The 10675-nt window shown below is 42.6% G+C and overlaps 1 protein-coding gene across 31 annotated transcripts in view; it reads left to right on the top strand.

Moving 5' to 3' along the window:
• FOXP1 (forkhead box P1) overlaps positions 1-10675 on the top strand; it is a 386121-nt gene that overhangs the window by 349510 nt on the left and 25936 nt on the right. For all 31 annotated transcript variants that reach the window (XR_003527215.1, XM_027640634.1, XM_027640629.1 and 28 more), the window contains one exon: positions 5265-5348. Coding sequence is in view for 30 of the 31 variants with exons in the window: in XM_027640634.1 (XP_027496435.1) it covers positions 5265-5348 (84 nt within the window). In the remaining variant the exon portion in view is untranslated. The remainder of the gene's footprint in view (positions 1-5264; positions 5349-10675) is intronic.

Raw genomic sequence — 10675 nt, 5'->3', positions numbered from 1 at the left:
GGTTAGCAAAGAAGGGGAAATTAAAACAATGTTGTACATTATATAGTTACCAGCTATTGAAAAACCTATTTTGTATGCAAGGCAGCAGTGTAGAGATATATGGAAAGCCTTGGGCTAAGTACAGAAGATAATTACATTTGGAATTTTACTGAGTTAAGTCATTTATAGCTTCAAATAGTTGGAGAGAAAAATCAGCAAAACCACACTTAAACTTCTTGTTGTTACTTTTCAAGATAAGCATTTTTAAAAAAATGCCTTTTATCGTCTTATCTTACAAATTACCCTTTTTCTTTCATAGATATTTCCTAAATTTTACTTTAAGGAACACGCTGGTCATGACACTCTTTCACTATTAGCTGAAGCAATATAAACTATTTTAATACAAGTTTTATAAAAATCAAACTACCAGTCATAAAATATCAGAGTCTTGCAGAAAATGTTATGAGAATGGTCTGTTATTTTATCAAGTTTCTCAGGAATTAGGAAAAAAAAAAAATCTACTGTCTTCCTGGTAAACTGAGATATGAGATAATCTTTCACCAAGGTGCAGTAATATTGAGGCTGAAGGTAAATCTAGATTCTTCAGTAACAGCTTGAAAAGCATTAATCCTTCTCTCCCACAGCCACTGAGAATGGCTGTGCCTGGAACTACAGGTGGATGCCCTGTGTTAACAGTTGCACAGGACAGTGATATTTGGTTACCACCCCTCCATAAGCCTTTGACAATACTTCTGAAAGGTTTATCAGCAGTGCATTCTGCTAGTTGCTGTAAATGACTAAGAGTTACAGCTTCACACCCATTTGGTGCTGGGAATGCCTCTGAGCTTGGAGTCAATGCAAGGGAAGGCAGCATAAGGTCCCCAAGACGAGACCATAATTTCAAAGGGGTAGGAGTGCCAAAAAGTTCTGGATTTGTTTTTGCCAATCTGAGAACAGTAGGTAGAATGAGCTGGAGACCTAATTTAGAAGGGGATGATGATAACAGAGACCATCTATATATTGGCCAGCAAGGACAGGTGGAGGAGGAGGGTGGTCCTGCTTCTGAAATGTACCTGTAACTTCCCTGTTTCCCTTCTCCTTTCATCCCATGTATCAATCCTATGATAGTTTAAAAACACCCTGCCTAAATACGTTCAAGGATTTGTCCTCCAGTACCTAGTTTGTGTGGCTGTAACTTGGTTTTGCACAGAACTGTAATAAAACCAAAAGTCTGGCCCAACAGCGGGGTGTTCAGTGACGTGGTCTGAAGACCACTGACCTCACATAGTGGAGCATCACCAAGATGATGATGCTCCCCAAGCCCTGTGGGAGGCTGAGTTGTGTGAGTTAGATACAAAAGGGAGCCATAGCCTCTCCCAGTGACCCACAGTGCTCAACACTGGTGAGCAGCTGTGCCTTACAGTGGAGCTGTGAAGTATCACCTACTGTTCAGACTCCAGGACCTGGCAGGACCTACATACCACACCATTCCATGCATGTACAGCCTCATCAAAACAAATTCATTCCACCTGACAGGCACACTTCAGGTTTTGAGTGTGATGGACCCAAATGCAAACCTTTCCTTTTTTTCTTTATGCTCTTATTTATTTTATGCACGATAGTTTTATCAGTGTTGCAGACAGAGTTAAGTGTAATATCTTTTAAAGAAAGTAATTTTGAAACAAAATTTTGGAAAGAAACAGGTCAGATCTATTTTGTGTTTAATTGCAAATGCCCTTTGCAAAAATCTTGAAGTTGGGTCTCAGCATTTCCATCACAAACATACTTAAAAAATCACAGACAAGGTAGAGATCTTCTCATATTTCACTTTGTTTAAACCATCTTGACATGATCATTTGTTGCCATTATAAATAGTGAGAATTGGGCTGCTGGGTAAAACACAAACACAGGAACATATCCTGTCCCTAGCTAGTTCTTAGCTGGAATAGAACATCAATTTTGCAGCACCACCTTTGAGTGGGAAAACATTTCAGGATAACAACAAGGCTGTGATAAGTTTAGAGAAATATCTTGCAGTGGGACAAAATTAAGAAGCTGGCCATTTTCAGTGCAGTGAAAACACTGCTTGGGCCTGCTTTCTTAAAGCATCCATTGACACTCTTGGCAAGTGGATCCTAAACCTTTATAGTGCACAGCCTAACTAGGTGTGGAATGGGAGGACTGTGTCTTGGCTGCCTCTTGCATTGCCCATGAGTGGCTTCCTTCTCCTTTGTCCTTGGTCTGTCCAAAATCCTGCTGCTGAAGTACTCTCCCCTTTTGATGTGGCTGTGCTCCTGTTGAATACTCTCATGCTCATTTTCCCATTTCTTCTTCTTGCCATTATTTTCCATCTGGTTTTCCTCCTGTGCAATTTCTCCATCATCTAAGTCTCTAATGCCTTTTCTCTGGTTCCTTGGTCACCCTGTTGCCTTGAGCCCATTCTGGCCTGTGCCTTCTGTGCTTTCCTCTCTTAGCTTTCCTACTGGTGTAGTTTTAGGATTTAACCTCTCCAGGACAAGGTTTGTGTCTTGGTGTCCAAGCTCACAAAGCTTATTACCTTTATCTGGGTGTGTTTTCTGTTGAACCACAGTTGGGCACCTGCATCGTGCTTGTACCCCCAGAGGTGAGGGAAACCTCACAAAATCAGGCTTATCATGGGGAACTGGGTGGCCATTTGAGAACTCCCACCGTGCAGAGCTTTCCAAATGGATACAGGAAAAAAGAAAGGCTTCGGATGGGACTGTATTATTTTCCTCACACACCTTGTACAGAGCAGATCCTTCCATCCATGTCAGAACTGTCCTTGCCGAACAACACTATCAGTAGACCGAGAGCATTTTCCTGCTTGTTGACTAATAATCCCTGTTTCTGGACCATCTGCACTCCAGTGAGTGCCACCAGTGGGAATTTGCTCCCACCAGTGGCCAGGCAAGCCCTTGTGGCTTCTTTAGTATGACCCTACTGACCAGAGAGGCTACTAGTGACACTCTAGTTTTATATCACTACTGCTTCCTGACCTAAGGGAAAAACAGTTAAAAGAAATTCTTCAGATTTTTTAACTTCTCTTCAGTGCTTTGAAACCGAGAGACCTCTATTTTTCATAATTTAAACTCCTGCCTAAGTGGGTGAGTGTTTGAATTCCTAGACTATGACAAAATGCTAGCGTGTGTCTGCCTGAAATGTCGAGAGGATCTTTAATAACCTCCATCCACCAGATTCGGCGTTAAAAGCATTGCTGAGACGATGAGTGAAAACACTACAAACAAGGACCCCGGCGGTGGGGAGGGGGGTGCCCCTCTCCCCGATCCCCCTCGCCGCGGGGGCCGCAGGAAGCACGGCAGGGTGTGCCCTGTGCTGCCCGGGTGCCGTCCCCTCCTGCCGCCGTGCCGGGGCTGGCAGGAAGCTCTCAGGTGCCTGCCTTTTGTTTATTTTGGCTACGAGATGTTGTTCTTCTGCAGTAGCCTGCGGACCAAAATTTAATGCACAGATGACCCCGCCAAGCAGCCCGTGTGCCCGGCGACTGCGAGGAATGAGGGATTGCACAACAGAGCTGCACGGAGAGCACAACTAATTCTTGGCTCCGCTTGTTTTGTGTGAAGCATGGCAGCTGAGGGGTGAGCCCTCTCCTTCCTCTGGAGAGGTCCTTGGAGGACTCTCAGAGGGAGAACTTTCTCTGCAGCGCTTCAGTACGAGCCCATCACTGACATTCGGCTCTCCTGTGAAGGGTTCAACACAGATCTGGGATGAGATTGCAGGAGATCTGCCATAGATGTCAGGTTTTCTCTCTTGCCTTTGAGGTTTTTGACCAAGAAAAGAGCAACCATTTGAAAAGCCTGGTGATTTTTGCTTTTGCATTTCCAGAGCATGCAGTGGTGACACCATTTTTTCCTTTATTTAATTCCTGTTTTGGAAACTCACGTGCTGAGTTTTATCCCATCGTGATGCTTTTCTGGCACTCTCAGAAACCCCTTGCCTTGAGAAGAGCAGGACAACCTTGACCATAAGGTTATGAATGGGGATTTATGACCAAGTCTCCTTTTATGTACACTTAGCCCAACTTTACTGCTACAAACAGATGACGATGATAAGGTGGGCAGATTGTTTAAAGTTTTGCTGGAATGCAAGCACAGTTCTCCTCTTGGCACCGGGAATCTGGCTTGTCTAAAGCAAAAAGTCAACTCTGCAAAAATTGTCATCTGTAAGAACCCGATCCAAGTCCTGTTGGAAGCAGGAACCTTTGTGTTGGGCATGCAGATTAATAGCACTCCATTTTCATTAGTAGTATTCTTAATATCTTTCCGCTGTAGTTTTTTTGAAGAGCGGCTGGAAAAAGTCATATTCACACATTCAAAAAATTCCTTGTTTCCAAAACTAATGAAATTTAGTATCTGTCCAGTGCACTGAAATGAATTGGGAAGCTGACCTGGCTATGGATGCATGCAGTGATCCTGAGACTCCAGCTGTGGCCTGGTGTGGATCTCAACCATAAAATGCAAGAGACATCTAGACCAAGAGCTTTGCCCCCCAACTCTTGGGCCTAAAGTGACCGATAAGAAAGGGCAAAAACATTGTTCCTGTGGCATTGGGTGCCCCAGGATGAGTGCTCTGGGGTGATTCCTGCTGCTTGCAGCCTTTCCCACCCCACTGCCCTCAGGATTATGCCAGAGGGATGCTGGCAGCTTCCGGAGCAGGACCTGCTGAGGTCCCAACTTGGCTTCCCAGGGTGACCTGCCAAGGGCTCTGTCACCTTCTCAAGTAAAATCCAGGTGCTTTTGGAGCTGAGGCTACCTGACGAGCCCCGCAGAGCTGCCTCGTGTGGTTTAACCACCGCTGTCTGCGCTTGCTGCATGTGCCACAAAGCCTGTAGATTACGTAAAGCCACAGCCCATCTGTGCTGCTTGTTTTCTGGTCTGAAAGGAGGAAAATGCATCCTGGAGCCACTGCCCTGCTTGCTTTCTGCTGCGCCTCCTGAACTGGAGTGGGGCTGGTTAATAAACATGATTCACTGTTGTCTTTTAGCTGTCAGGGCTGGAGTGAAGCTCTTGGTGCCAGCAGGTCTAGCTCTTCTCACTCGAGGGCTAATGCATTTTGCTTTGGGAAATAGTGACACCCAGCACCACGCGTTAGCTTTACCTCACGAATAGGCCATATACAATTTCCAAACTACTCAGCAATAAAACTCTTCTGTCTCATGCCTCGGTGCCAGCTGTTTAATTAGGAATAAGCAGAGGCTGGGTTTTATTTGTACGAGTAACAGAGGGTATTTTTTTTCTCTCTCCTTTCAGCTTGCAAAAGATAAAGAGCGCCTGCAAGCCATGATGACACACCTGCATGTGAAGTCAACTGAACCAAAAGCCACCCCTCAGCCCGTAAGTACAAACTCGTGCCGAAAACAAAAAACAACCCTCACAACAGACCTCTCTTTCCTGTTCCCCACTGGAGTCTGGCCCACTCCAGAGCTGGTTGAGGGGAGGAGATGTGCAGTGCAGTCGAGTTTTGTCATCCCTCTCTCTTCAGGGAGTTTCAAAGTCAAATTTTGTTATAAAGCTGATGCACTGGGCCTTTTTCTGGCCTCATGTACTAGCCTGTGAGTCACTTTACATCAGTCTGACTGGGATGAAATCTTAGGAAGTGTTAGGAAGGAGTTGTAATTAAATTATATTTAGTATATTTATTTTGCTTTCTCCCTGTCTGACAGACATTTACAATAGAAGAGACTCTTAACTGCACATTTTGATGATAATCACGGTTACCCAGTATCAGGTTTTATACTGTTGAAACTGAGAAGTGAAACCTTCTCCACCCCAGATTGCTCTTTGAAAAAGGGGAAGCAGGAGAAGTAAATGGCTTTGCAGCCCAAGAAAACTCCTGGATACCCTCAAATCCATGCAAATCCCTCATCTCCTTCCTTGGCTGAAATGACTCTTCTTCAGGTGTTGTTTTCTCCCAACCTCTTAATGCTGAAAATCTTCCTTGGAGCTTCCAATGATTATTCAAAATGGAGAGAGTGCTTTGCTTCTTGATTTTAAGATTTGTAAGATTTAAAGGTACACTGGCTTTATTTGATTTTGCTTTGAGTCATTGTGTGAAAATTAATTGAGCGTTGACAATCTATAGTTAGTACCAGCAATTTTAATCAATATGCAATGATGCAGCATAATGACAAAGTATTGGTTTATCTGTTTTGACTGGTTTTTTTTCTATAAATAAAGCAAACACACACCCATATATGTATGATTTATGGTGATAGAAATAAAAAGGAGTCAGACTATTAACCAGCAAATATGGTAGCCTGCCAAGATGCAGTTGGTAGACAAAATTAATGTCTGAAACAGAACACATTACAGAGATAGAGAACATAAAATCATTAAACACTTCGCGCACACATTTTTACTAGAAAAGGATTTCTCAGTTTCCATGTAGTTGGAAATAAATGGTTGCAGAAGTGCATAGGGAGGCTACTAGACAGAAAATTGCAGGCTATTCAGCAACACTGGAGCAGATGTCAAAGTCAATGGGAAATTTCCTTGCCTTTTTGGAGAGAGTTGAGTGGTACATATAAACCCTTCCATTTAAGCTGTAGAGATGCCTAAAATTGCCTGATCCAGTGGACACCAGCCCTCTAGAGTGGAAACTACTGACAGTGTCTATAAAAATAGCATTCTTCTAGTTCCTCACATCCATCTCAGCCTGAATGCAAATACTTCAGCGCATTGTTGGCAAAGCGCGTAGACCCAACAGAATGGGGAGGACGTTTGGTTTCTATAGCTCTTACTGGATTAAAAATTAAAACAGCGGAATAATCTGGGAGTCTCAAAGCGCTCTGCCTTGAGGCCTTTCATAACAGCGGTGCCCCTCAGGAGGAGGGATTACAAACCGAAGGGAGGAAATCGTCAGAAGGCGAGCGGGGTTTGGCAAAGGCAGCTCGTGACCGATGCGCGGCCGCGGAGGGCAGGAAGCTTTGGTGGGGCTTGTAGGCTACGGAGATACCAGGCGGTGTCGCCATGAAGATTAGTGTTAACAGCTAATAAACAGGGAAAAGCAGCGGAAAAAAACCCTCGAACGCAGGGGGAAAAGGGCTGTCTTGATTAGTGTTAAAAATGTTTTACATTCTGGAAAATTATAGCTTTGTTGGGGACCTCCTACTAAATTTATTTTTAACTGCTCTATTGAAAATTCTGTACCACTACTCAACATTATCTCTCAGTTGCTCAGCACAGTGTTTCTTTATTAAAAGAAATAGGCATGAATATTTTTGACTGAAAAATTAATAGCTTTTGAATTCATACACAGCAGGTTTTCTTTTGCAAAGAAGTCCAATATCGCTGCACAGCACTTCTATAACCATTTATTTAGAGTCCAAGTCAAACCTTTGACAGCTAGAGCAGTGTTACAAGCCAACATAAAGAACTCCAAGATGTAAACCAACAATAGGCAGTCTGTGTGAGGTTTGCCATTGTCAAATACATAGATTGTTTGGATTAGTTTATGTAAATGTACTGTTGTATTACCCTTTGGAAAAAAAAAGATCACATTTGTGTATGAAAAGTGGTTTCGTTCACAGGCAGCATTATAAATTCCTTATCCTTTAACTTACATGTTAGAAGTAAAAATTGGTGCCTGACAGGCCTATATTGTGTGGCACTCTGTTGTTGGATTGAAACTGCCTTCTTTTCATTTATTGAAATATAGAAAAATTTATTATAGATACCATCTGATAAATCAGAAATTATTAAAATATGTATAGGTGAAGCATTTGAAAATTAATTATAAAATGTAGAAGTATAGTGTTTTGCATAAATTGTGCTTTCCTAGTGAAAAAAATACACAGGCATTGCATAGACTCTGTTAGACCCTCATCCTTTTAACTCAGTGGGATAGGACTTTGGTAAAAAGATCTGATGACCATTATTGCACTGCAAAGTAGTCTTTACATCCAGTAATTAATTTTTTTTCTGCCAACATAACTAATGCAAGGTGTATGTTAGAACTAATATATTACGGTGCTTTGGTGATTTTAAAGGAAAAGGCGACTGTGAATCCAAACATAGCAGTGAATTGGGATTTAAAATTACAGCCTTTTCATGACTGAGGAAATGTTTTTATTCTGCTTAAAGGATCCTAATGCTTGTTTTAAACTGTTTTGCTGCTGGCAGGTTATATGGGTGTCTGTGTTAACCACATGCCGTGTGTAATCCACACTGACCAGTGGTACCATATTTGCTTTTTGGGCTCTGGGCAGTAGCTGAGTGGGTGGTGTTGGACCAGTTGGACCACAGCCAAATTATTCTTGATGGTTGTGCATCAGTTCAAAACCCAACCCAGCTTTGGGTAAGGGTTGGTTGTCTGGTTTAGCCATGTCTATCCATCTCATCCCCACCTTTGGGTGGCTTTAGCTCCTTGCAGTAAGGGTGCAGAAAGCTTAAGGGTGGTGGAGTGGCCCCTGCATTTTAGCCCACCCAGATATCTGTTCATTGAAGTTCTCTGGACCTACTGAAGCTGATAAGGTTCAAGCACCTTCCTATATAGTGTGATGGTAGATGGCCCAAATCCCTGGCAGACGGGTACCTGAGTGGGGAGGTCACTGTCCGTGCCTGGTGTGCTGCTCCCTAGGACCTTCTGGGCAGAGAGGAGGGAGTGTGGAGGGGGAACACTCCAGGAGCTGGGGCAGCACTCAGGACCACCTTTAAAGATGCCCAGCTTTATAATTAAAATGCTCAATGGCAGCACTTTTAAAAAAAATTGAGGAATCTCACAACACTTGGGGCAGGTAAAGTTGTTCCTCTTTGTGCTACACGTGTTGTTTTGGTGGGACTAAAGGCCTGACTCTAGTGAGAACAAAGCTGTCTGAGACAGAATGTGCTGTGACGTGTTCCGGTGAGGTGAATTTTTTTCAAGATAAAAAAACCAAAACCACAACACAAAAGCCGGAACAACAATTTCTCAAGAATTGTCACCCTGGTTTTGCTATTAAGAAACCTTCCCCGACATGGTCTTTTCATCGGTGTTAGCCATCAGCATAATAGGTTCAAATGGAAATGTGCTTTCTTTTGGGAGGATTAACTTATGTCGAAGTTCATAGGAAGGGAGGGAGAAGGAAAAAGCATCAACCAACAAGTAATTCTTCATACTAGGTGTTATAACCATCTTTTAAAAATAGAAAACTTTTAAGGACACTTTGGCACTTTAAATAAGATGCACTGCTAGATATCCCTTCTTTAATGCACCTTTTTTTCCCCTTAACCATAGCAGTTATGATTGTTTTGAAATACTGTTTTTAGCAACTGTAATAACAAAGCATTAAAAAAAAAAAAGAGTCTTTTAACTGTTGAGGTAATGACTGAGCATTTTAGCTGCTGTAGCCGTACTTTATAGTTTGAAAAAATAACGATACGCAGCAATAAAGAGAGATTCTCAAGCACAACAAAAGCTGTTTTTATATACTGGTTTTCATTAAGTCTCACTCCTCAGCTTCAGTTTCCTTAGTATTTCTGCCAATAACAACACCTGCTAAGTGATTGCTGCCTGCCAGGCTCTGCATCCAATACACTAATGTGTCCAGGCTGAAACAGGGAGAGGAAGACACAGCACTGAACTAAGTTTTAGGCTGAGTATTCACTTTCTCTCTTGCCCTCGGTGTCAAGAAAATGAGTTTCTGCTCCAAAGTATTTCAGTCCCAGGAACTCAGTGCAGATAAATCCTCAGCCCCAGTTGGGCCCAGAGCAGCAGCTTCCATCACAGAGGAGTCACTGCCCTGCAGCAGTGGGTATGGCCCCACCGTGACACTTAGAAACATATATATATATTTCTTCTTTTAAAAGAGTTTCAGGGCTATTTTTATGTGCAGCCACTATTGTCATGTAAAATGTTTACACAAAAAGAAATCAGACTTAACCCTAGTGGGAGAACCACTTACTGGAAATCTGTTTTACAGGGTGAAGGAGAGGGTTGCCTCTCTGCCTTGTTTATACCTAAAGAAAAAAGCAAATGACTCAGTTTTCACCTTTAATAGGAATACATGACTGTTTCTTGAAAGGGAAGGTTAATAATAAAATCCTAAGCAGGATATTGAATGCTGAAACAATTATGGCATTTATGATGAAGGCAAAACAGTATGAGGAAATATTCTCAAAACCCAAAACTGAACAAAGGAACCAACAAGGTTCAGTGATTGAATTTGCAGAATTTTAGGACCTGAAACTGTTGTGGACCTTGGTGGGTTTTCCGTTGGTTTTTTTCCTTCTTATTTTTTGTTGGGTTTTTTTTTTGAAGGCTGGAAGAAATCCTCCCTTCCCCCCCATCCCCAGTACAAACATTACAAAAACATTTAACTCCTTGGTGCAAGGGTGTACTCAGAGAGCACCCACGTTGTGTCTTGCTGCAGTGCAAGAACACTTGAATGTTGAAGTTCTCACTCTGTGACTCGGGCTCCCTTCCCTCTGCCAGCAGCGATACCTCATCCAAAAATTACGGTATGTGGGAAACAGGCTGTGTACAAAATACCAACTCGAACAACTTTTCTAATCATAGTAACTTGTTTTTAAATAGCAAATGCAAACAGGGAGAAACCGTGTCGAGTTTCCATCAGGAAAAGAAACCCTCCCAACCCAGTCCCTCCCTGATCTTTGCCCTGCACAGTCATCCATGGCCGCTTCCACGTTTCTAATTGACGCCAATATTAAGATTTAATAGTTTA

Source organism: Corapipo altera, unplaced genomic scaffold (assembly GCF_003945725.1).
Source record: "Corapipo altera isolate COAL_440 unplaced genomic scaffold, ASM394572v1 55, whole genome shotgun sequence".
NCBI lineage: Eukaryota > Metazoa > Chordata > Aves > Passeriformes > Pipridae > Corapipo > Corapipo altera.
This window is presented reverse-complemented; position numbering and strand designations above follow the sequence as displayed.